This window comes from Camelus ferus, chromosome 14 (genome assembly GCF_009834535.1).
Source record: "Camelus ferus isolate YT-003-E chromosome 14, BCGSAC_Cfer_1.0, whole genome shotgun sequence".
Taxonomy (NCBI): Eukaryota; Metazoa; Chordata; class Mammalia; order Artiodactyla; family Camelidae; genus Camelus; species Camelus ferus.
The window spans coordinates 35,745,920-35,771,644 of record NC_045709.1 but is presented as its reverse complement, the minus strand read 5'-3'; the positions used below and the strand labels follow the sequence as shown (position 1 = coordinate 35,771,644).

The 25,725-nt window shown below is 41.5% G+C and overlaps 1 protein-coding gene across 12 annotated transcripts in view; it reads left to right on the top strand.

The window, feature by feature from the left end:
- MBNL2 (muscleblind like splicing regulator 2) overlaps positions 1–24,531 on the top strand; it is a 149,268-nt gene extending 124,737 nt beyond the window's left edge. For 7 of the 12 annotated variants that reach the window (XM_032496753.1, XM_032496748.1, XM_032496751.1 and 4 more), the window contains 2 exons: positions 208–302; positions 9,340–10,978. In XM_032496753.1, the coding sequence (XP_032352644.1) occupies positions 208–302; positions 9,340–9,375 (131 nt within the window). In that variant the 3' untranslated portion in view covers positions 9,376–10,978. Of the gene's footprint in view, positions 1–207; positions 303–9,339; positions 10,979–21,733 lie in introns of those variants that run through there. The other 5 variants (XM_032496752.1, XM_032496756.1, XM_032496754.1 and 2 more) reach the window with 3 other exon arrangements.
- The last annotated feature ends 1,194 nt before the right edge of the window (positions 24,532–25,725 follow it).

The following is a 25,725-nucleotide window of genomic DNA, read 5'->3' as shown; positions in this document are numbered from 1 at the left end:
ACTTCCTTTAATTGTACTTGTAATAAGCTATTTTCCCTTTTTTATTTCTCTCCCATGCTTCCTTGCTTTGCATTGTGATTGCATGCCATCTGCTGGTTTAACCCATGATGGCTTGCTGCTCTGATATTCACCATGCCAAAATACCACTTCTATTACCATAATGCTACACCCTCCTGTTCATTGCTCCCATGGTTCCCCTCCTGAAAGTACCCATGATGCACAGCGCTACGTCAGCCACTGTCTCTGCAGCAACAACTCCTGCAACAAGTGTCCCCTTCGCAGCAACAGCCACAGCCAATCAGGTTTGCTCCTTTTAAAGCTTTCTTTCACAAATCCCAAACTCTAAATGAGTGCTGATATTTAAACAAAAAAAAATTCTCAACGAGAATTTTTTTTTCATGTTTATCCATCAAATTTTATTTTTTTGATTAGTTTACAGCCAGCATTTACGGACAGGTTGCACTTATTTAGAGTTAACATTTACTGCAAATAATGATGTAGCTATGTTTTGTGTTGCACTGTTTGTTTTCGTACCTAATATTGTGTAATTAACCTGACAGGCTTCAGTTCCTTTTAGTCCAGCAGCACGTATCCAGTGGTTTGTGAATTGCCACAGAAAACTTGCAAAAGCACGCCGGGGGGTGGGGAGGGGGTGCTTCAAAACTGGCTCTGTGCTGATTCAGTTCATTCAGACCCTATTATCTGTGGTGGAGGAAAAGGAAATTCTCCTCTTAGAAAAGTCTCCCCTCTTTTTCCTTCACGTCATATTTGAGGTCTGAATGATTCTTGTTAACATCTCACCTTGGTCCTGTGTGCACCCAAACTCACTTGGTTCCTGCTTTGCGATCTGGTCAGATACTGGCATAAGAGCCAAACCATCCTGGAAGAGGAGTGCTGGGCCACCGAGTTCTCAAAGGCTGGATGTAACTGATTAGGGACGTTTAATCCTTTGGTTTAATGCACGTGCCAGTAAGACCATGGATGGACTTTTTCAGTGAGGGCCAGTTGGTGTTTCCCTCTCTAGTCCTGACCCCAGGCAGCCAGCTTGCAAACACGTGCCTCTGGTCACAGGAGAGGAATAGGAGCAACAGCTCTCACCTCACCCGGAAAACACTTTATTGTGCATGCCCTCCCCTCATAGAAGAGCAATTTGGGTTTTATTGTTAACACAGCCTTTTTTTGTTTTTAAACAAAATCAACTGTATTGGTAAAAGATGACAAGACATATTATAGGAGGAGGCTGGAGGGAAGGTCCCAGCGAATGTGAGAAACTGGGAAAAATCATGTCTGTGCATAAATGGCGGATTCCCACCTGCGTTCTGCCGATTCACTCTCCTTCCCTGTTCCAGTGAATAAGCGAGTCCAGAGCTAGAGGTTTCTGCACAAGAAGAGAGAGATGTGAGTGCACCTGACTGCAGGAGTAGAAGTACAATCCTGTGGGCTCCTCCCAGGCCCTCTGAATTGTGATTAAAGCAGAAAAGAACGAGGAGGGAGGGGGGTGCCCAGTGGGCGCTCAGAGGCAATATTGACGATGCCTCAGTTCCTCACTCGCCCCCTCGAAATGCCCACTGCCCACGAAGGAAAGCCTGCTCAGCCTCCTAGCAGGTGTAACAAAGAACAGCACATCAGTTTCTTGAGCTGAGAAGGTTGTTTTAAATGATGGGGTGGGAGAAGGGGAGACAGTGAGCATCCTTCCATTATTAGGTTCAAAGCACCTCTTTTCACTTGGTCATTCTTAGTAGAGACACTGGAAGTGTTTCTTTTGTGTCTAAGTCCTGCCTTCTTGAACCATGTTTTTATGCTTTTTGACGGAAGTTGTAACAGTGCCTTCATAAGAAAACAAGTTTGTAGTGTGACACAGTATTTGCTACGATGGAATTTAACATTAGACTTTGTGGCAAGTTAAGGACTTTTAATACATTCCTCTTTCCTAGGACTGGGAAAGATCAAGACAAATCTATTTATTATGATAAATTCTTAATCATATCTCATAAATATTTTTCCAGCCTCGTAAATTTTTGGCTCCCTTTAGTAGAAAAATCTTTGAGAGACTGCATACAGGTGTGTAAGTTTATGAAGGCAGGAAGCATGAACTATTCAGAAGCTAAAACACACCACTTCACAGCAGAGTGTGGTTGGTAAAGGAACTAACAAGTTAACTTCAGTTAAGCCCAAAGAAGTATAATTATAGGAGTGCCTGGCAGTAGCTTCAGGGATCCTAGATTCTGCGTTTTGCAGTTCATCAGATGTGACAGTCCCTGGACTGCACCTCCGTGATGGAGAAGAGAAATCCTCTAGCAGCTCTCGATGAAGGTCTGCTTGCACATGAGAACAACAGGAAAAGAAATAGTGGTAAACGTAGATTTTCAGATAGGACATTCTTAATGTATTTTCCACAAGTTTCAAAGAGCAAAGCAGCTACAAGAGAACTTGGAAATTCCTTCAGTGCCCAAGAGTTTAGAATTCAGAGTGATTGCTGATGACTGTGAAGTGACAAGTTCTCGTCTTGGTAGAATTTCACCCTTTAAACTCCCATGGAACCGTTTCCATGTGAACTGTAGGTCGTTTAGACAAGATGACTCTGTTTCCTCGTTTGTGAAAGGAAAACTAGAACTAGACAGACTCTGAGGTCCCTTCCAGCTCCGAGACCCAGCCGACCCCTGGTCCCTCGGCAGGTGTGCCCGCCCCAACGCGGGAGAACACAGACACAAACAGAATGGAAGGTGGTGCTGATGAGTTCAGAGCTCAGCGAATGAGAAGCATCCTGCCTTCCTTCCCTTCTCTCAGCGATCTGTCTTTAACACAAAACGTGGTAGGGTTTTGGCAGTCTTTCAGTTCATTTGCTCTCTTTAGTCCGCAGTTCAAATAGTTCAAATCTCCTACGTGTCTGTAATTACACACAAGTCCTTCATAGAAGGAAGAGGATAGACCAGAACGTCCCATGACAGCCTGGTCCAGTGTTCCTTTCCACGTTACCCCACGGTGAGTCAGGACGCACGAGCAGCAGACCTGTGAATGCCACCTACCCTCAGGGCTCCGTCAGGGTGCCCGCGTGAAAGTTTGAACTCAGCTTAGACTTGTCCGTTTGAAACTAAATGACAACAAAATCCAGATACTTTGGGGAAAGAGAAAACAGTTTTTTGGTTATTTAGCTCTGGGAGTAGATAAGTAAACAAAAATACAATCAACAAATTTACTGACAGCTATCTTCTGTTTCAGTTAGGATCTCTGGGCCTTAATACACAAATTATACCTAATAATTATATCATTATTATTTATAAACTCCTTATATGTACAAGATACTATTCTAAATGCCTTCTATAATACATTACGTATTCTATTGTATATCATATCATATATGAGAGAGAGCACGTATGTATAAGGTACACTCCATCCTTACAACAGTGTTATAAGTAAGATTATTGTCATCCCATTTTATAGATGGTAAAACTGAAAGAAAGGTTAACTACCTTAGCCAGAGTGAAACATCTAGTATATGGTCTTGCTGGAATTCAAACCCAGGGCAGTTTGATTCCGGAGGCCTTGCTTTTAACCACCACACTATACTGCCCCTCTCTAGAATTATAAATAGATGGAAGTCACATCTTCCACAAACAAACTGTCTTTAAAGTGAAACCCAATAGCAGCACGCTCTGCTGCTTTGGGGAGAAATGAAGGAGCTCTGCTAATACAGCTCAAACTGAGGTGAATCCTAAGCTGGGGGAGGAGCTGAGTCTGAGCAGAGCATCCACCTAGTTCTGTAACAGCCAGGTCATGCCTGGAAACCACACACGCAGTTGATATTATTAATTATAGTATATAACCATTTATTGATATTCTTGGTAATACTATGCCAGTGAGTAGGCTGAAAATTATGCGTAACTTCTGTACCAGTAAGATGAGGACTAAGGTGAGAGGTGAAGAGGAACTAGCTATTAGTCCTAGTGAAGCAGATTCCTGGCTGCTTTTGTGTGAATCACGGCCCTGGACTTTACTCCCAGCCTCTGCCGGTCGTCTCAGAAGTAGCTTGGTAACAAGGGAAATCAGCAGTGAAATGAGTGCTGTCTGCGTCCATCAGTTTCAGTCCACTAGCAGATGCTCCGAATGTACAAATCTACAGATGCCTGTACTAAAACCAATTTAACCTTAGGGTGTACATTAAAAGCAGTAGAGGTGAACAGCTCTGGGTTATCTAGTCTTTTCCATTTATAAGAAACGTTATTTAAAAAACTGAGGCTGCAGATCGAAATTCCTCTAACTTGAATTTTTATGGTTCTCGATCCTGTCATTGCTTTATTATTTTTTACTTGAAAAATACATTCTATTTCCAAAGAGGAGAAGATAATTTCCAAGTAAATATACTTCAAATCTTTGGGGTTTCTTCTGTTTATATACAGAGATTATTCAATGTACCTAATAACATCCTTGAAGGCCCAATTAAAATACAATTTATATTCTGAGTCTTTCCCTGAACCCCTGCAGCTAGAATTTCTTATTCTGTCCTCTGAATTCCACAAGGACTTTATCTGCATGTTCCTTAAAGCATCGTCATTACACTGAAGGAGTGACAGTGCAGATGCACAGAGGGGGGAAGTGGAAAGCTTAGCGGAGCAAAGCTAACAGTGCAGTTGGTCAGAGAGCCAGTTGACGGGAGTGGCTGCAACACAGGTTTGATTCCGATTGTGCAAGACTCAGGCGCCAAGGTAAAAAGGGTTCGGCCTTTATTTGGCCACTGGAGGTTTTCGAGCAGGAAGATGACGGAGCAGAACTCTCAAAAGAGCGAGCAGATGGATTCGCGGCGAGAGGGTCCGCGAGACCACAGGGAGGTTTTAACAACAGCCCGAGCTGAGACGGGGCGGCTGGCAGGTGGCCTACTTGGTCTTGCCTTTGCCTGTGACACGGGGAGGGTCACTTTTAGCCAAAGAGAAACACGAACACTACTTCCTACTATGGCACAACCTGTCCCCATAACTGTCACACACAGCAGAAGAAGAGATCTGGGCTGACAGGAAGGGTAAACCACAGGATGTTGCCCTGGAGGCCCGGCACCCCGCCACTCCAAGGCCAGCAGGTGGGTGGCCTCCCTGGTCAAATGCCTCGCGTGTGCTCACCCTTGATGTGTGGCCCCCCCACTCCCTACCGAAAGGAGACTTAGAGCCACAGAAGCTGCGGGACCTCTCGGGCCTTTGCTCGAAAGAAAGAGTCCCTGAAGGTTTGGAGTGAGTATGTGCTGTCTGTGTTTCCACAGTGAGAGCTGTGTGGCCATCGGGTGCAACTATTCCATCTAATTCATTCTGGGCCATGAGTCCACGTGGGGAGGAAAAATTCTTGCATATTGAATACTAGGAATATTTTAATGGAGCACCACAAGCAGGGTCTTTAAAGCTGGTGAAATCAAATTATGTTTCTGGCAGTATGTTAACAGCACTAATCACATCTCCAAAAAGTGCTGACTCATGTTTCAGATGATGCCCTCAGGTCTTGTCACATCTTCTGAATCCTTCGCCCAAAACAATCTATTCAACAGGAAGTTGGCCTTAGGAAGAGTTTATTGAAAATGAGTTACTAATATATCATACATGCCTGGCCCTCCATTTGTTGGGATGTTTGGTAAGTCAGAAAATCCCATTTTGCAGATCTGTCTGATTTGTTTACTATATATGATAATCAATTTCTATAATATCTTACCAGACAAATAATAACATGCAACCAAATTCATGTGTTATGCTTTATCTGTCCTGCTATAGATTACTAAAGAGAGACGAGAAAATTTTAAGAGCATCAGATTTTACTTATTTCTCATGTATAAATATGAACACAACTTCAAAGCTATTTGACATAGATTCTTGGATATCTATACACAGAGTTATAGTCAATTACACTGTCCTAACCAAGAGATCTAGAAAGGCAAGGTCATGTTTTACTTACTCTCTCATCTCAGAGAGTTGTATAAAACATCTATTATTCAAAGCCATCTGTTAGGACTATATTCAGACAAATGTAGGAGGCATTAAACATTCCCCACTATTCACCACTTGACCCATTTGGAGCCTGTGTTTTTTCACAAGAAAAGTCTTGGTTCTGCCAAGCCCCAGCGTGGGAGGAGTAGCCCCCGGTCAGCTACCTCTCCTGAAATACACAGCAAAGTGGCCGGCCTCCCCGTCCCGTACTGATGATCAAGCCGTGAGACGCTCCTTTCCCGAGGTTTGCTGGTTCCTGAGACCAGAGGATAGAAAGCAGCTGGGCCCTCAGTGTACTGTGCTCCAAAAAGGCCAAGACAGCAACTGTCCAGATCCAGCCCCTGTGCACAGTGCGGGACATCTGTCTCTCAGCGTTGTGATCATGCTGAAGTTGTGAACCACCTGTAACTTTTTCCCGATGGTCTGACTATAGAGGAGGGTTCGGTTTCAGCAATGGAGCTGGTTGCTTCAAATGAGCCAGAATTGCCGTCTCACTCAGAGAGGCAGTGAGCGTGTTTGTGTGTGTGTGTGTGTGCGCAAAGGGAGAGGAAGTAGGGGGAGACAAAGGGAGAGAGAGATTGATTGGAACGTGATATATCTATTCAAGTAAAAAAACCAAACACTTAAAAATGACGATGTTTGCATTTTGCATTCAGTGAGTGCTGTTAGTTAAAACGGCTTGGCCATTTGGGTCTAAACTCCATGGTGTAACGTGACGAGGGCACTGGAATGCAAACTTGCTCATCTGGTCCAAAAACAATTAAGCGTAAAAGGAAGGCGAGGTGGGAGGGGTGCTCTGTATGTCTTCGGTGGCCTTGGATCTTTGAGAGCCGTACAGAGGTAGATCAATTTTTTTCTCTTCAAAAAATGAGAAAATAAGAAGAAAAAAGGTCTTTTCTTTGCCTGTCTCCAAAGCAGCCGCTTTGCAGAACTACCGTGAGGTTTAATTAATATATGTATTTGCAGATTCTCCAAGGAAAGGCTGAGTTATGTAAGTGTTGGAATCTAGTACATTTTCATTTTTCATGAATAATTTACACCTCATGGTGGGAAACTGGAGTAGAATTCTTTTGTATGTAGCACCTGAAGACATCGTATCAGTTCCATTTTCGTGCGGCTGAGGAGAAAATGTCAAGGGGCCTTCGTGGTACTGCACTGCCCGGTGGGTGGTCCTGCTTCCGGTCCCTCAAAGCCCATCCTCTTTTGCATTTTGATGGAATTTGTGGAGGAAGGATCTTTTTCGACTGAAAAGTCATGTTCCCAGTAGTACTTCGGCTTTTGTTGACGGTAATAAAAATCGTGCTCATTTTCCTAATCTTAGTTTTTGTCTTTTGAGAGGAATAAATAGACAGTTCATCCCAGAGTATGTTTATTTCCAGCTCTAGATTTGTGGGGGCAGAGAGACGAGGTGCAGTGCAGGAATTTAGATCCATTGCCAAGGGTCGAAAGATGAATGGGGTCTCGTTCTTAATAAAAGTTGCTACGAACAGAGTAGAATTTTGATTTATAGGCGTTTATCTCCCCAAGCTCTGCCACTGCTGTCTGCCTCCACTCCCTCCTACCTGTGTGTTTGGGGGAGTCGCCAGCCTTGCTGCGAGGGTGGACCAAGAGAGCAGCCCCTCGCTGTCTCCTGATACAGAGGAGGGGCAGTTAGCTAGCCTGACTGCCACCCCGCTTGCTGAATATGAAGCCACCACAAGTCACAGACAAACAGGCATGAGGTCTGGCCTCAGCCCCTTCCAGCATTCCCTCTGGGCCACATCGCTGGAGGCAGTGGCTTCCAAGGCCAGACCTGAGTCAGCTGACATTCTAGAGGCCACCAGTGTAGGGAGGTGGTAAAGGCACCTGGGAGTTTACTGCCTAGTCAAAGAGATGTGAAGCAAACTGACAGTGTCACTAAATGAAATAGTCAAACGTCACTGTGCGGGAAGTAAGCTCCAGGGCAGGGCCTTACCCCTTAAGAGGGGAAGTAGATCTTGAAGGATGTGCAGGGATTAACTAAGGAACAGGCGACGTTGTTCCTGACCAGGGTGAAGTTTAAGGGGTGGAGCAGCGTAGGGTACGGGGCGAGGGGACTGGCGTTATAAATGTCCCAGCATTATGTTTTACACGCGTCCTCGCGTTTAACCCTATCAGACGGGTCCTGTTCTCACTCTTTAACGTGTGAAGAAATCAAGGCTCAGATGTGACTGTGGCTCTAATTGGTCGAAGAGCCTGCATTTGACCTCAGGACTTTGACGCTGAAGTCAGTGCTTCCCCGTTACCCCACAGTCTTCCCCAATAGCCTGCGCAGCTCAGACGGGAGTGTCAGGATCAGCCTCGGACTTTCTCCCCCTGTAGACGCAGATGGAGCAGCTGTGACTATGTCAGATCTAAAGAGGGGGGACCCTGGCTGCCGTACACTAGACGATTTGCTTTAGGGCACACTGCAGTGAGTGAGAGAGTGAGGGGAAGGCACATTTGGGCAGTGCTAGAAAATTCCGTCGAGCAGGTGAGGAGGAGTTAGGTTATCGAGAGCCTTGGGTGGCAGAACGAGAGCAGGACAGCAAAATGCAAACGAGAGACTTGGAAACACTGATCTGCTGGGAGTGAGTGGGTAGGTGTGAGCTGGGATAGGCTGAGTGCAGGTTAACTGGTGAGAAGCTACTTCATCGATGAAGTAGCTTCATCAATGGTAAGAGAAACTGGGGTAGAGAGAAAAGAGAAACTATGGGAGAAGGATTGGTATCTGCGGGGGACTGTTTCCGGGACCCACATGATACCAAAATCCACGGATGCTCAGGTCCCTTATATAAAATGGCATATCTGCATATAACCTCCACACATCCTCTCTTAACACTTTCAATCATCTCTGCATTACCTAATGCAGTGCAGATGCTATGTAAATAGTTGCCAGCCCACAGCAAATTCAAATTTTGCATTTTGGGACTTTCTGGAATTTTTAAAAATATTTTCCCTGCAAGCTTGGTTGAATCTGTGAGTGCGGAACCTGCAGATAAGAAGGACAGACTGTAATTAAGAAAATCAGGAAAACTCAGGGAAGCGTTTTGACCCTTTACTCTCCCAGTGGCTCTTTCCAGCTTCTCAAGTATCTGTGAATTCACCCAATTTCTGCTCCCGGCCACATCAGCCTTCTACAAGGCGTCTCTCCCAGTGACTTACATAAAAAGGATGGTTCCTGTTGACACTTCTTCACTTTTGCTTGTGCTGTAAAGAACACGTTTGTCGACTGGTATTTTCTGACATTGGTTTATGAAAAGCCATGGCTATGCTAGCATTTAGACTCCATCGTGCCCTGGCATCATACAGAGTATGCTGGAGCTTTGGGTCTGGCTGTTTTAACTCTCGGTGATCAAATTATTCTATCTTATCGTCACAGCCCTTGCTCTGGAGTTTTCAAAGACCTCAAAGTTGATGTCGATGAGCCTCCTGTAATCAAACACAGACCCTCTTCACTATTTGTCACAGTGCGTTTCGGAAGCAGCATCATTAAGCTGATGGTTGTAAAATGTCATCCGTTTTCCCATAGTCACCGTTACATCAGGCACTGTGGGTCTGACCCGGGATCTGCATTGACTACGTCAAAGCTATGAAGGTTGACAAGTCATAAGAGTCAACTGACCACGAACATGCCATACTTCTGCAATAACAAAAAAGGGAAATGGTGATGGAGGTTACATTGTAAGTTGGAACAAGACCCCAGATCAGCTTACCCAGCTCACGTAAATAGAGAACCAGGACTGGAACCTGATTATCGAGTCCTGCATAGGGCAGGGCTCTCTCCCTTTTACCACACTGCCTTCCTGAGAAGGTGCTTCCAACCATCATTAAAGGGCCCCAGGTACTACAGAGCATACAGACGGCAGAGTATCACGTAACGTCTCTTTGTTAGTAAGCCCTTACCAAGTGCCAGATGTTGCGCTAAGCTTTTATACGAATTCTCATTAAAAACCAACATGGCCCCTGTAAGGGACTGTTCTTGTCCCCAGTATATAGATAAGGAAACTGCAGCTGTGAGAAGCTGAAAAATTTGTTCAGGATTATCTGTTAATCAGATTTAGAGCCTCCCCCAAGCTCCCAACCTTCCATTTTAGAATGAGGAAGAAGACCTAGAATGGTTATGACTCCCTCAAGGTTACATAAGGGGTTAAAAACTCATCTCTTACCACGGAGCTTAGTCTGCTCTGCTGCCGTCAAACCGCGATCCAGCCAGAATGTGCTCACTATGCATTTTTGAACAATCAATAGCTTTGCTTCCTCCTTAAAATTGAGAAAGGTTTTGGAGGAATCAAAAAGATACCAAGGGATATTAAACTCAATTCCTCCTTTTTCTCCAGTAATAATTTCATAACTCTTCCGCTAGTCATTCTTTCAATATTTGTCATTGTTATCCCGACGTATTTGAAAGGGCCGGAGGACCATTTTAGTTATGGAGATTCAGGAGAAAAGAAATTGCTTGAATCGATTCCAATTATTCATCTTCTTTTCTTTGCTGCTCTCTGACCCCTGCAATGATAAGGATGGCCCTGAACAAGGAGAGAAGTTAAAATAGGGAAATCTAAGGAGTGTGTGAAGAATGAGAAGAAAACCCCATTGTATTCCTTTGCCTTGGAAAAAATGGTGTTTAAGAGTTGCTTTCTTTTTCCTTTTTTCTTTTTACTTTTTTTTTTTTTTTTTCACATAAGCTCATAACGTAAGACCCCTGATTTTCTCTGCTGTGTGTGTGGACCTATGTGAGAAGAGGTGAAGGTTCGAAAACAGAAGTATGGATGCTTCTTAGACCAGCCTGGGTGTGCAAAAGTGCCCACAGATAGTGGTTTGCTGTAAGCACAATTATCTCAGGATTATTAGTAAATGTGCTACCTTGTCAAAATATTCACATTCGTGTTTTGTGGCTTAGCCTAGGAAACTAAAATGGGTGAAATATTGCCATATGGTAACAGTAGTATTTTGTGCTTACCACCACCAGGCACTCGTTAATTACACTATCTGATTCTCACAAGTTAGGGACAGCATTGGATTCCCATTCCCGAGATGAGGAATACGAAAAATAAAAGACGTTGAATCACATACCCACGGTAACATGCATATTAAGCCTGGAAGCTGGGTTTGACCTGGAGCTAAATCTAAAGAGGGAGATTCTGCCTTTCATAGGATGTAACTTTCTACCACAGACGACACTAGTCATTGTATGCTACTGGCTGTTGGTTCTTTTATAATAAAAGATTTTAGTTTGAAAAATGATTACTGTGAATGGCAGCCAAGACTCATGAATAATAGAGAAATTCAGCCTATATTTATTTAGCTGTCAGCAACAGGTCAGGCTATACATATGCAAAAAGGGAAATGGATTTGACATTTTAGAAAATCTTACTCTCATCAAAATCAAGTTTATTATCAACATATGCAGTGTCATACAGAGCATATCATATTTAAATGCACAATGTTATTATTATTTGTATTCCTATTTCAATAGAAGCTGAAACCAAATTTTATTTAAGATTATGAATCTTAAAGAGACTAAGGGAGGGGAACCAAAGTGAGGAGGTACAGCTCAAGGCATGCTTAGCATGCACGAGGTCCTGGGTTCAATCCCTAGTACCTCCTCTAAAAGCAAATAAATAAATCTAATTACTTCCCCCTTGGGGGAAAAAAAAACTTAAAGGAAGGGAACCAATGTTTATCAAAAACCACTATTCCATATCTGACACTTTACAGACATTATTTAATTTAATACTCAACAGACCTCTGTGAAGTGCCTTATCCATTTTCTAGAGCAGAGCAAAGTTTAAAGAATGATGTGCTTAAGATTCAAGCAGGTTGGAGGTGGCTGGACAGTTTCAGAACTCAGTTTCGCTGGTCTCCAAATCCTGTTCTCTTGTCTCTCCACCAAACTCAGATTAGATTGGAGCTTATGGTCGATGTAGGACCAGGGTTGAACCTCTTTATGTGGTTCCCTTAAAAACTTCCAACCACTGAGTTTAACTATTGGTTTAAAAAGTTCTAGCCATTTAAGAAAAAAGTCCCAGTAGAAACAAAGCTTTTGAAAATCCAAGTTCAATATCAGAAATGGTCTGAAAATATTGTTAGTTGATGAGACCAAAAAAGAAATTCAAATTTCAGTCCAGTAAACAAGAGCTAGAAAGCAGATGGACGAGGGCACCATTTCCCCTGCCCAGGGTGGTGCACTGGCAGGAAACTTCTGGCCAAAAAGAGAGAGATTGTTTTTCTCCACTGTTTCCACAGAACCTCACCTTCACATAAATCTCAGGTTAAATGAACATCACTCCTTGAGGATGAATCTTACAGGCAGCCTGGAAGAGGCGACTGTGAAAGGAGTGACTAGAGGTTAATTTCATTGTAGGTAAAACCATTGAGCTAAATTCGAGAGTGAGCCAAGGAATTTTAATGATGATTCAGGTACACAGACAAGAAAGAGCCAAGGATTCCATTCTGAAACAAAATTGGGAGAATAAATAGAAGGGCGGGGGAAGAAGGAAGAAGGCATGAAGAATTGGCAGGAAAGAGAAATATGGAGTCACTGTTTAATGGATACAGAGTTTCAGTTTGGGATGGTGAAAAACTCTGGAGATGGATGGTGGTGATGGCTGCACAACACCGTGCGCATGCTTTATGCCGCTGATCTATACACTTAGAAGTGGTTAAAATGGCTAATTTTATACTCTGCTTTTTATCTTTTACCATAGTATTTTAAATTGGGCAAAAGATCTGAACAGATATTTCTCCAAAGAAGAAGGGATTAGGGTTAGAAAGAGAGATGCCTCATTGTACTTAGGTTTTTGTTTTATTAAATCCACAGTATAAAGTGATTCTTTTCACATTAAAAAGGACTTCTTGTTGCTGTGTGTTCCTTTAAGAATTCCGTTTTCATGACATAGGTAACTGAGGGCAAAGGCAAGTTCTTCCTCAGTGAACCGTGTCGGTTAGGCTCTGGGTCTATTCCGAGGCCTTAATACAAGCCCACTGTTAATTCCGTGTGATGGATCTTCATACTTTTTTCTCAACAAATGTCTATAAGAGCACATGTGAAATTCAGAATTCTGGGAGCATGGCTATGAACAAGACAACCCCTGTTCTCGTGGGTCTTACACTGTCGGGGGACAGGCAGTAAACCGACAGGTAAATAATTACAACTAAAGTAACGGCCCTGTGATAAGGACCATCTCAAAAAGCAGAGATGCTGATAGAAAGGGCCTGACTATAGAGCTTTGAGGGAGGACCGTTAGTAATAAAGAGTTAAGGGCAGGCAGGTGCTTGCTTTCTTTACACATTTTTGTGTTACCATTTTGCCGTCTTTATGAGGAGTTATTAAGGAGGACGGATGGCAGCCTGGTTAACTACCCCCCACACTGCAGAGAGGCCAGTGCGGTACAAGCAGAGTGAGAAACTAAGGCCCAGCAGGGCCACAGAGCTGCTTGGTGGCACAAATAAGCCCCGTGAAATTCCACTCCAGGACTTTCTTTGATTTTTTCCTTCCCACAAATCAAGTGGTTTTGTTCATCTCTCTCTTTCTCTCTCTCTCTCTGACACACATACACAAACACACAGACAAAGAACTAAAAAAGAAGAAAATAAAGCAAAACAAATTTTGCTGGAAATTGCGTTCGATGGCAGTGTCATCCTACCAATTCAAGAAATGTGCAAGCTGATCGCAATACACAAAGACATACTTCATGCCCTGCACAGGACATTCATCTTACCATGCTTTTTACTGAATCCCAACGTTTGGTTACTTTTCTGCTTTAGTGTCTTAAAAGCCAGTTCTTAGCAGGCTGAATTATACATTCTGCTCCACTGTTACAATGAATACTGTGGCCAAAATGTGCCCAGGATTCTAAGTCTAACACAATGTAGTGGATACAAAAGCAGGGCATTGAGCAGGATCAGGGACTTAATGTTGAATCCAACAGGATCTTGCTTCTGTGATTTTTCTTGTCCTGATTCTTCAATGCGTTACTGGGAGCAGAACCCCACATTGAAAAGAACAGGTTTCAAGGAACGCTTTTGAAATTTCTTTTCAGTTGCTGCATAAACTGCTTTTTAAAGGTATAAAAAAAGTTTTCTTAGACTTTACCTTCATGCCCCGAGGTCGTCTTCAGTGAAGCAGCCTCAGATGTGGGCAGCCTGTCTAATCCCAGGTGGCCTCGCTTGAGCCACCTCTCACTGTACATACTCTAAATATAATAGTCTTAGGAAAAAATGTATTACCTTTTCTATAATATTTTAGAATATTTTAAAATAGTGTGGCCCAATTATTATATATCATTTCTTGATACAGTAGAGGAATTTAGCTTTCCTTAATTTGCATACAGTCCCTAATTTTTAAAATATTTCTTTGTTCAAAATTCCCTTTGCCACTTGGGTTGGAACTCAAGTAATTTTCCAATAGAGACAGTGATGGACTTGATAGTTAGGTCTCCAGGCTGGCGGACAATAGGTTGTTTAACTCTTGACATTGCTCAAGGATAGTACTGTGCTAACAGCATGGAAGAGGCTGAATACCATGTTCATGGATGTGTCCATGTCTTTAGGATTCAATAGATGCCAAAAGCATATGCTTAACCCAAACCCCCAGGCAGCTGTGTGATAGGAAGTCCTTCACCTCCTCCGCCAGCCGGCCATAGAGGAACCATCCGCTAGGTTACCTCCGTGATTGGGATGTTTCTTGGGGAAGATGTGTGGAGTAGGAATGATGTCTGTGTGGAGTCAAGAATGCCAAGTGATGAATAGGAAGATAAAAGCTGGAAGCTGGTCCTGGGTGGCCACCACCTTCTTTCTCATTTTCCTTGGATGCTGGGCTTGATTTGCCCAGTTCTCTTTTCCTGGCTGTCGTGGGGCCCTTTTGACCTAGCATTTTGTTTTCTTGTGACCTTCTCTGGCACCCGCAGAGCCGTGGCTTCATGGCTTCTCTCTTCCTGAACTAGAAGACTGCACTCCTGAGTGTGATTTTCTTTCAAACACGTCTGTAGTATCGGGGGAAACGAGGGATAAAGGTCTCCTCTCTAATGCCTTTGCCTTCTTCCTCATGTGTATCATTTTGGAGAAAATGTCACCCTCGGATGGTGTATAGATCTTTAGATGACCTGAGGACTAGATTCCCATCTCACTGTGAAAGCAGCAGAAGTGAGTCTCAGGACTCCCTCAAGGGAACTGAGGTTGATCGCAGCTGGCTCTGGGATGGAGAAGTGGATCATGGTCAAAGCATCCCGTAATACTCACAAGTCCAGATTGTTCCATGTGACATGGACTCAAGGAGTGGAATCTTACTCAAATCAAGAATCTCCATGTATGTATCTTGTCTAGATAATACAAATTATCAATGTGGACCCTAGTCAGTAATCATTAGTGAGGCCAGTGTTACTGCCTTTCATGCAAAAGTTCAAATATTAATATTTTAAATGAAAACATTTCACATATTAGGAAGTATATCTGAAAACCCTTTTTGTTCAGATATAGAGTGAAAAATATTAGACAGTCATGAGTCATCAACAAAATGATATGTCATTGAAAATACAGGAATTAGAGCTGTGAAGGGAAACTTTCTATTAATGACAGAGGGTAAAACCATAGTCCTGACCAAACTCTGCTTTAAGGTCTGCTGAGTACTGCAGGCATTCCAATCAGCTTCAGGTTGCTCTTCTCAAGAGTGAAACTGATGGTCACACTTGAGAATTTTCTCCCACAACTCCAGTATATGCCTTTTCTGTGTAAATAAAAATCCATTTGGAAAACAAATCAAATATGGCAGGAGATACTTGCCTTCCCCCAGAACAGTATTCCCCTCCAGTAATGAATGGGACTGTTTTTCAGAGGGTCTTTTCCTATACCACTAATTATCTTTGGACTTTTTACACAATTAAAATTCACAAATAGTCACGAAATAGGCCAAAGTTCTTGAAAGTGTTCTTTAATTAACACATATCATGAGAATTACTCTGATAACAGATGTTCACCAAGAGACTAAAAGCATTTGTTTTTGACTTTGGTAATTCATAGTATGGCAATCCACTGTAATCCATGCTAGGATGAGGGACAGAATTATTGGGCAGCCAAAAAATGTGCAAACTGTGAGACTCAGTTGTCCTGGGGACCCAGTTATGGTAGCAGCCCTGCTGGGAAATGTCTACTTGAGCTCTAACGTTAGTGGTATCCAGCTCCACTGAAAGTCCTTCAGATTCCTGCGAGGCCATACTGATATTTGATAAGTAATATTTTATCTCCCTCTCCAAACTCAACATGACAAAGATAGTATTGGATGGTTATTCACAGGAGGATTTAACTAAAGCATCTATTATTCCTCTTTTCTGATTGTTTCTCATAGTTTGGATCCATTGAAACAGTTGGTTTTTTCACTGAAAAATTTTTTTTCTATCAACTAAGCCAAAGAGTTTTAGTTCTTACTGAATTTAATAGAGAGCTAGCATTTTAAAAGGTAACTCATCTGACACCTCTGAATGTCTGCAATGAACACATTTACATGAGAAGTGTGAACATGTCCAGAAGTCATCTAGAAGCTGACAGTTTCCAAAATTATTTTGTATGTACATTTCCTAGAGGTCAACCCCCAGGTAGAAAACTCAGCAAGTATTAATAGTTGATACCTCTGACGCACTGAGGAAAAGACACATTGATTTGTCTTCTTTGCACCCTCTCGCAGGACGGCTAGTTTAGCTACTGAGTTCATGGTGCTCATGCCTTCAGGTTTCGTGTTTCAGCCTCTGCACAGACTATTTTGCTATCAGCTGAGTGCGCTTCTCACTCTGTTCAGCTCTTTTTCAAGTGTGCACCGAAGGGAACGGCACAGGGAGGGCTCAGTCTGCATCCGTTATCATGTTGGAGAAGACAAGGCAATATGTGTATTTCATATCTGATGAATCAGTCACAGGAGGGACAGTAGTTTCTTCTTGGGTAGAGGGCACCGATCAGCCAAGTACCCTGTTCCTTTAGGTGGAAGCCATATGTTGGAAAGTTACAGGATTAACTCCCCATTGGACCTACTCCCTTGATCCTGCCCACCACCCCCACTGCTGCCTCCCGGGATGATGCCTATGACCTTGGCTGCTGCCTGGCTCAGGAAGCTAGCAATCCAGCCTTCGGATTCTCCTCCAAGAAAACAAATGTGGCAGGAGAAAGGAAGGCTCGAGGAGAACACAACCTGGCAGCTCACAGCTGAATTCAGCCCAAAGATATCTTTGACCCATACCGAATTGTTTTCCATGATATGAATCAGTGGCTGAATTTCCAGCTTCTTTTAGCAAATGGAGAAGTCAGGCAACACAGAGCCCAGGTTTCTGCAGGTGACAGTTGGCTGGAGCTGAGTAGCTGCTGCTCCACTCCTCCTAGGCACAGCCCTTCCATCTGCCACCCTCCCCAACTGACCCGCCCACCTATGCACATTTCCTGCCTGTCCCCCAGGAAGCCTAGTATTCAGGCAGTACCTAACCCAGTCCTCTTTGTAATCAACTTAACTGAGTCAGTGGCAGCCACTTCACGGGGATGCAGGGATTATGAAATGGCTGCTCATAACACATTTGATGGGGAAATAATCCATTTGATGTTCTTTGGGGCCACTCATACTTTGCCTTCAAGAAATAAAAATGAGACTAATTGTGTACTGGGCTCATATGGGAGTAATGAAGGGATATGGATTAAGCAGAATCATTACATTCTTAAGTCCAACCACCTGGAGGAGGTGCTCATTGGTAAGGAGACGGTTGCAGCCGGCAGGTATTCCTGCATCACAGACGCTTTTGTTACAGCTAGGAGGTCCCCTAAGATTTATGAATGCAGTCATGATTTGAGATCAAGTGCATCTGTGTTAAAAATAGCATCACCAATTTTTGTGGGCATCAGCTGTTCTCATTTCTGTGTGTTCTCCTTTTAGTGGAAAAAGGAATTGAAAATAATGCTTTCAGTTCAAGATTTTGATCTTATTAAAATCTAGAATCTTATTTTAATAATTGAATCCTTTTCTTCATCGTGGCTCTGTTATGTCAAATAACACTTATTTGAGGAACTAGGCAATCAGAGAGACAAACAGAACGTGTTCAGTATGTTGGATTTCTGTCCTATCATATGGCTTGCCAAGGCTCCCTAGAAGTGGGAGCGGTGGAACTGTGTTTGGGTAGGGGCTTCTGTTGCTGTAAGCAGACATGTTTGCAGCACCCATCTGGAGGAGACCTAGGATAGGAGGCGGGTGACCACCCAGGCAAGGATGACCTGGGATGGGGGATGGGGGACTAGCAGCCCACAAGTCTGTCAGCAATTTCTACGGACCTGGTTCCTGCAGACAGTCAATGTCGCCTCCCGTCCAGCACTCCAAGCTCTATTTGCTGTAGGCCTCACCCCTTTCCCTAATTCCCAAGCTCCCAGGGGGTTCTGAGCACAGACCTCCACTGGCATCACAAGCGGTACAGAGCTGCTCTCTGGAATCCCTTATTCCCCTGGTCCCATTGCAGACTGTCACTGCACCCTGGAGGGGACTCCCGTGCCAGGGAGCAGTGTGAACTAACATCCCTAAGCTCTTGCCTCGTGCAGGCCAGCTAAAACTGTTCATGCTGTCTTTTCCAGGTCTGTAAAATATGACTGGCAATACTCACCCTAGCTCTTAAGACTCTAATTAAAATTTCTCAGCACTTCCTAGAAAATCAGAGGCGTACCTGTTAAAATTAAAACTAAGACAATAACGATGCTTTGGGGAGGGGACTTTCAAGGGACCCAGTGTGGTAGCTATTTCTCCACAGACCCCAGGAGAGTGTTCCATTGCCCTTTCCAAGAAAGCACGGGCAGCAGTGCCTGGAGGCTGAGGAAGGAACCTTGGATATCAGTCTCAGTTTTGATGAATGCGGGACAGGAGGGACGCCACTGACAGCCAGTCTGTCGAGGTCACTCTAGTGAACCACTTTTTTAAATGGCCAGGCTCAGGATTAGGACTTGTCAATGTCAGATTCAGAGCTGTCGTCCCGGGGCCCCACGTAAGCCTGTGCTTTTCAGAGTGTATGTTTTGTACCCCTGTTGAAATAGGCAAGACCTTCTGAAGCGTTTGATCCTCCTGGCCGTTGAGGTTACAGTGGAGACTGAAGAAGTCTTCACATATAGAACACAGTTCATGTGTTCATGTAGAATTGGTGTGGGAGAGAATCTCCAAGGAGAGGCAACAGGGAAACACGCAAGGTTACCTAATTATCTGTTTTAAATTATGTTTTTTTTTTTTTTGGTGTGAATTAAAAATAAAATCTAAGTAAAGAAAAGCCATATCAGAAACTGGAGAGAAGTTCCCTCTTTTCCTCAAAATGGCTTCTGCACACCCTTCCCGCTTCACACACCCCCACTCCTCTTCGTTCCAGAGGTCTCCTTCCTGCGGGAGACGGTCGTACCCTCCCTATGGGCCCTGAGACCTGTCATGTCGCGTGTTGCCTAACTCCAGAAGCAGCCATCAAACGGGCCGTACTTAAAGGAGGCCCTGTTCATTATCTGAAATCCTGTGCTGTCTGTATTTCCAAGATATATTTCACCCCAGAGCACACTTAATTCAGACTGTACCAACAAGCTGTGTTTCTCAGAAAGATCTGAATCATCAAGCAGTATTTCTGAGAAAAATGCTATATCACCAAGAAAAGGAAACACTGAAACACCCAAAGCGTTCCTACTTTCTAAGATCCAATCTCTCAAACCTCTTGAAGCTCACTGCTGCTGGGGGCACAGTTTATTTTTTCACACCACACACAGAGTCCTCAGGATAGCCCAAGACACAGACCAGGGTATGACCAGCGTCTTCCAGCCTAGATTCCAGGTGGCGGCACAGCTGAGAGTCCAGTGGGATCAGGGGTCGTTTTTATTTATGTCTTTGTCCATACGATGCATTGTGTGTAGGCTGGGGCCAGAGGGGAGAAGCGGTCTGAGTGAGCCCAGTGAATGCCTTTAGTTGACGTCAAGGCTGACTTACATTTCAGTTAAACCTGGGTGGTTGTCAACTTCAGATCCAAAGCTTTGTTGTAACTAATTTCTACCGTGCGGATCTGCCCATTATGGGCTCTCTGTAGGATCGTTTTTCTTTCCAGGTGGCTAGGAATTTCATTCTATATGGCTTTTTCATTTCAGTTCATAAGCTAAAACGTGAATAAATTCTAAATTACATATTATTTTGTATCAGTTTAAGAAGCTGCAAGTTTGTTTTCTGTAAATATTTTAGAGACACTCATGCTAAAGTAAAAGGAAAGAAAAAAGAAAAACAGGACAAGATTTGATGTCCTGGGGTCCATTTCTATTTGGAAACTTTACAGACAGGATTGAAGCTAACAAGTCGAATAGAATAATCCCTATTTAATAATCAAATATCTAAATCTAAAAATGAGTTATAAGCATCTGAAGAATTTGAATATTGGCTCTTTGAAATGACTATTCAAGATATTACAATAATATTTAGACATAAATCATTGTATCTCATTATTATTTTTATTTGTCTATCAGTACATGAGACAAGGAATGCCTTTTTTTCCCAATTAATTTTAAATTCCTAGGACTCTTTGAAAAACAAAGAATGATCTTATCTGAAGTTCCGAGTTTCCATTTAGTGTAAATATTTAACATGCCTGAATTCTTCCTCTATTTTTATCAATTCCATACACATTGGTATGTTCCAATAAAATAAAGGATATTCCTATTTATTTCACGGGAGAAATTATTTAATTCTATATACTAGAGCTTTTTTATATAAACTGCAGAAATACCCACTTATAGTGAAAAATATCCACATGTATAAATTCAAACGTAATGAGATACAAAATTATACTTGTAGAAATGAGGCTTTTATTGGGAGAATATTAGCTGACCTTGATCATGAAGAATTTTTTACTGGTTATTTCCTAAACAAAGACTCTTGGCTCTTTTATAAATAAACATTTTTGTTTATTAATTGTGCAAAGTTTGCTCGAAGCATTGCACAAAGAACAAATATTTTTGTTCGAACGTGTCAGCTGCTTGGCTTTTAAGCTTAACTTTGAGTGGATGGGTCACAGAGGGTGAACTCCCTGTCCTCCGCAAAATTACGGGTTTGGAAATGAAATTAGATCAAACTCCAGGGACCACGGTTTGCATTTGATAGTTTAGTTTTATTGGTGCTTTTGGAATTATCAAGACTGTTTTAACTGCTTTCTTAGAATGTTATTTCTTTTTTCTTTAATGTGAGGCGTTTAAACAGGCCCTGAATTTGAAACTGGTTGTTATATTATATCTTGGGAACAAAATGACTTTTGATGGGAACATTATCTTTGAATTATAAATGCAAGTTAATAAATAAATAATAATTTATTGCACATTTTTAAATGTTTATATTTAAACTTGACTAATAACTTTTCATGTATGAACTAATTCTCTGATTAGACTTCCTGATCACACTAGCAAATATTAATTCAATGCTAATTGAATATGCAATAAAAAGATACGAAGCCAGAACTAAAAACAGAGGTTAGGGTCTAAACACACTGCATGTCCACATATATGCAGTCACAGTTTTACAGGAAATACTGTGCACTTGCATCATTCTTTACAGTGGCCACACAGCAGAAGTACTTAAGTGTAAAATATTTCAGCATGAAGGGTGGGGATTGGGTAAAACTTTAATTGCATCAAAATTATGAGAAATTGAAGGAAATTCCTATTTGCAAATGTCTGTTTTCAAAGAATAAAACGTAAACTAGCTATGTTCCCTCACAGAAGGATGTCTAAATCACACCTGTCTTTTTCTTCAACAGATAATTCTGAAATAATCAGCAGGAACGGAATGGAATGCCAAGAATCTGCATTGAGAATAACTAAACATTGTTACTGTACATACTATCCTGTTTCCTCCTCAATAGAATTGCCACAAACTGCATGCTAAATAAAGTTAGTTCTTCTGGACAGACCACAACTCTAAGACGCTAGTGCTGCTATATCATATATGAGTGTTAAATACGGTATGCTTAGTATATTCCAACCTAAGATAGTTAACTACCTGAGACCAGCTGTGATGTTTAAAGACATAAAGGATAAAGTTTACTTTTAAAGGGTTTCTGAACATAGTTTCTGTCCTAGGAATATTGTCTTATCTCCATAACTATAGCCGATGCAGAAAGTCCAACCAATGTACTCATTTTGACGCAGAATATTTCAAAGGTAGCAATAAACAATTAGCATTAGTTAAAAAAAAAAAAAAAACTATTCCAAGGGCAGGTTCGATTCTGACTTCAATTCCTGTCATTTCATTTACCCACTGGATCAAAGATAACGTTTCACTTCTTGACGACACGAATGCTGCAGCAAAGATGAGAAGTGAAGTAAAACCCGTTACCTGTCCTGCAGGTTAAAAGTTGAATGGAAGTTCAAGCACAAGTACGGGGGACACATCCAAGTGTGATATTTGGTTTGCCTGGAGATGCCGCATAGAATCCTGTGATTCTAGAGTAACATTAACTAGATTGAAAAAGAAACTTTGCACGGTATGAGCTTCATACCCCACCAAACAAAGTCTTGAAGGTATTATTTTACAAGTATATTTTTAAAGTTGTTTTATAAGAGAGACTTTGTAGAAGTGCCTAGATTTTGCCAGACTTCATCCAGCTTGACCAGAACGAGAGGCCCATGCCAACAGTCTAATCAAAGGGATTAGTCTTGGGAACTCACCATCCAGTTGCCTGTTACAGAATAACTCTTCTAAACTAAAAAACCTAGTCAAAACAAGCTGTAGGTGAGGAGATCTGTATAATATTCTAATTTAAGTAAGTTTGAGTTTAGTCACTGAAAAATTTGACTGTGACTTTAATCTAAATTACTATGTCAACAAAAAGTAGATAGTTTCCGTTTTTAAAACATCCATTACTGTTTTGCATTTCAAAAGTTGGATTAAAGGGTTGTAACTGACTACAGCATGGAAAAAAAATAGTTCTTTTAATTCTTTCACCTTAAAGCATATTTTATGTCTCAAAAGTATAAAAAACTTTAATACAAGTACATACATATTATATATACACATACATATATATACTATATATGGATGAAACATATTTTAATGTTGTTTACTTTTTTAAATACTTGGTTGATCTTCAAGGTAATAGCGATACAGTTAAATTTTGTTCAGAAAGTTTGTTTGAAAGTTTATTTTAAGCACTATCGTACCAAATATTTCATATTTCACATTTTATATGTTGCACATAGGCTATACAGTACCTTCATAGTTTTTAAATTATTGTTTAAAAAACAAAACAGCTGTTATAAATGACTATTATGTGTAATTGTTTAAAACATCCATTTTCTTTGTGAACATATTAGTGATTGAAGTATTTTGACTTTTGAGATTGAATGTAAAATATTTTAAATTTTGGCATCACCGCCTGTTCTGAAAACTGAGTGCACCAAGCATATCATTTTTGTTTGAAGAAAAGAGAAATCTGCCATTTTAATTAATGTTGGTCAAAGTCTAATGACTATTTATCTTCTATCATAGATTTGATAACCCTATCAAAAGAAAATCACATTCTAAGTGTAATCTGACATAGTGCTTGTGTTGTTGCGTTTGTTTTAATTTGTGGAAAAGTATTGTATCTAACTTGTATTTCTTTGGTAGCTTCATCTTTGTGTATTATTGATATTTGTAATTTTCTCAACTATAACAATGTAGTTATGCTACAACTTGCCTAAAACATTCATACTTCTTTTCTTTTTTTCTTTTTTTTCTTTGTTAATTCAGTTAAACTCATTGAAAACATAGTAGACATTACTAAAAGGTAAATTATGGGAATCACTGAAATATTTTTGTAGACTAATTGTTGTAACATTGTCTTCTTTTTTTCTTTTGTTTCATGATTTTGATTTAAAAAATTATTGATTAGCACACGACTATTTTCAGCCCTTTAATAATGGAACATCAAAAACATCACCTGTTCCCCCAAGAAGATAGAGAAGACTGTATTTTTACTATGATATCCATTTTCCAGAATTGTGATTATAATATGCAAAGAGTCATAAATATGCCATTTACAATACGGAGGAGGCAAGGCAAATGCATAGATGTACAAATATATGTACAACAGATTTTGCTTTTTATTTATTTATAATGTAATTTTATAGAATAATTCTGGGATTTGAGAGGATCTAAAACTATTTTTCTGTATAAATATTATTTGCCAAAAGTTTGTTTATATTCAGAAGTCTGACTATGATGAATAAATCTTAAATGCTTTGTTTAATCACCAAAACAAAATCACCAATATCCAAGACATGAAGATAGCAATTCAACAAATACTGTAGTGAAGAGATGAACTCGCCACTTGTACAGGAACTACATTTCACTCTTGGTTTTCAGGATATAACAGCACTTCACCGAAATATTCTTTGAGCCATACCACTGGTAACATTTCTACTAAATCTTTCTGTAACACTTAAAGAATTCCTTCATTCATTACCTTACAGTGTAAACAGGAATCTAATTTGTATCAATTCTATGTTTTGGTTGTAATATTCAGTTCACTCACCCAATGTACAACCAATGAAATAAAAGAAGCATTTAAAAGGATTTCTAGCCTCCCTTCCTCTTTTTTGTTGTTGAGGTAAGATTGATAATTAGCCAAACAAAATGGTTTTTCACATTCACCTAGATCCCATTTGGTAACTTCATTGAAGAGCAAGCTTTTGATTTTGGCTTTTCTACAGTAAGAGAAACAATTTAAAAGGGTCACTTTTGGAAGAATTTTTAGTATCCTGTGAAATGAGAAATAAAAATAAATCCCCCCCCCCCACCTTTAGCTCTCAGAATTCTGACCGAAGGTGAAGCAGTGCGAACACCGGTAACCAAAAGGGGCGCAAGACGCCAGTGCCACTGAGAGACCAGAACATACCCACTGATCCCGAAGACCGGCTTCTGCGGAGAGCCTGACGGAGCCGCGTGTCTTGGACCTCAGGCTGCAGGAAAAGGCAGAACGGTGAGCCCCGTTCTACACAGGCTTGCTGGCCTCCGGACTGAGGGGAGCGCAGGAGCTGAGCATCGCACCTGAGGGCAGGTGCTCAACAAATCGAGTCCTCTGAGAGACACTGGACGCCTTCTCCGTCTGCTTTCTCTGTCCTTTGGGGCCCCTGGTATTTCTCAAAGAAGGTGGGATCGTTCCTGGTCATGAAGGGGTTGGCAGACAGCTCCTCCTCTACGGGCCATGGCAGGAATGGGGAGATTTTCTCCACAGGCAGGTTTAAAGCGTCAGACCTTCTGAGGTGCTGTCATACCCCTTGCTGGGGGTAGGAAACGCAGACACTCAGCACCCCAGGCCTTACAGAGAAAGGCACTTGCTAGATGGTATCTGCAGGAATTCCAAGGGTAAAAATACCTTCATGCCTTTGTGGATGTTTGAAAAACTGGCTATATGTTTGGATGAGCAGTTTTCTTTTCCTGTAATGCAGAGAAAAAGCAGCCAACCCATTAGTCACTTCCTACAAGAAAACATACTCTGTTAATATCAAGTTCAAGATGCCAAGTTTCAAGAACAAGTTATTTTAAGGGAAAAAATCTAAGACGAATTATACTTAAAATCTTTAGCACCTAGTTGATGATGTGTAATTTTCATCGGTAGACTAATGTTTCAAAGTACTACATCAAAATCAAAAGTGAAATTTAAATCTGATAAATGTATCTCTTCAGCATAGAAAATATTTAAATATAAAATATCAATTGTTCTATAATTATCTGCCAGTAGGAAGGTGTGACTTTAGTTTGGGGCAG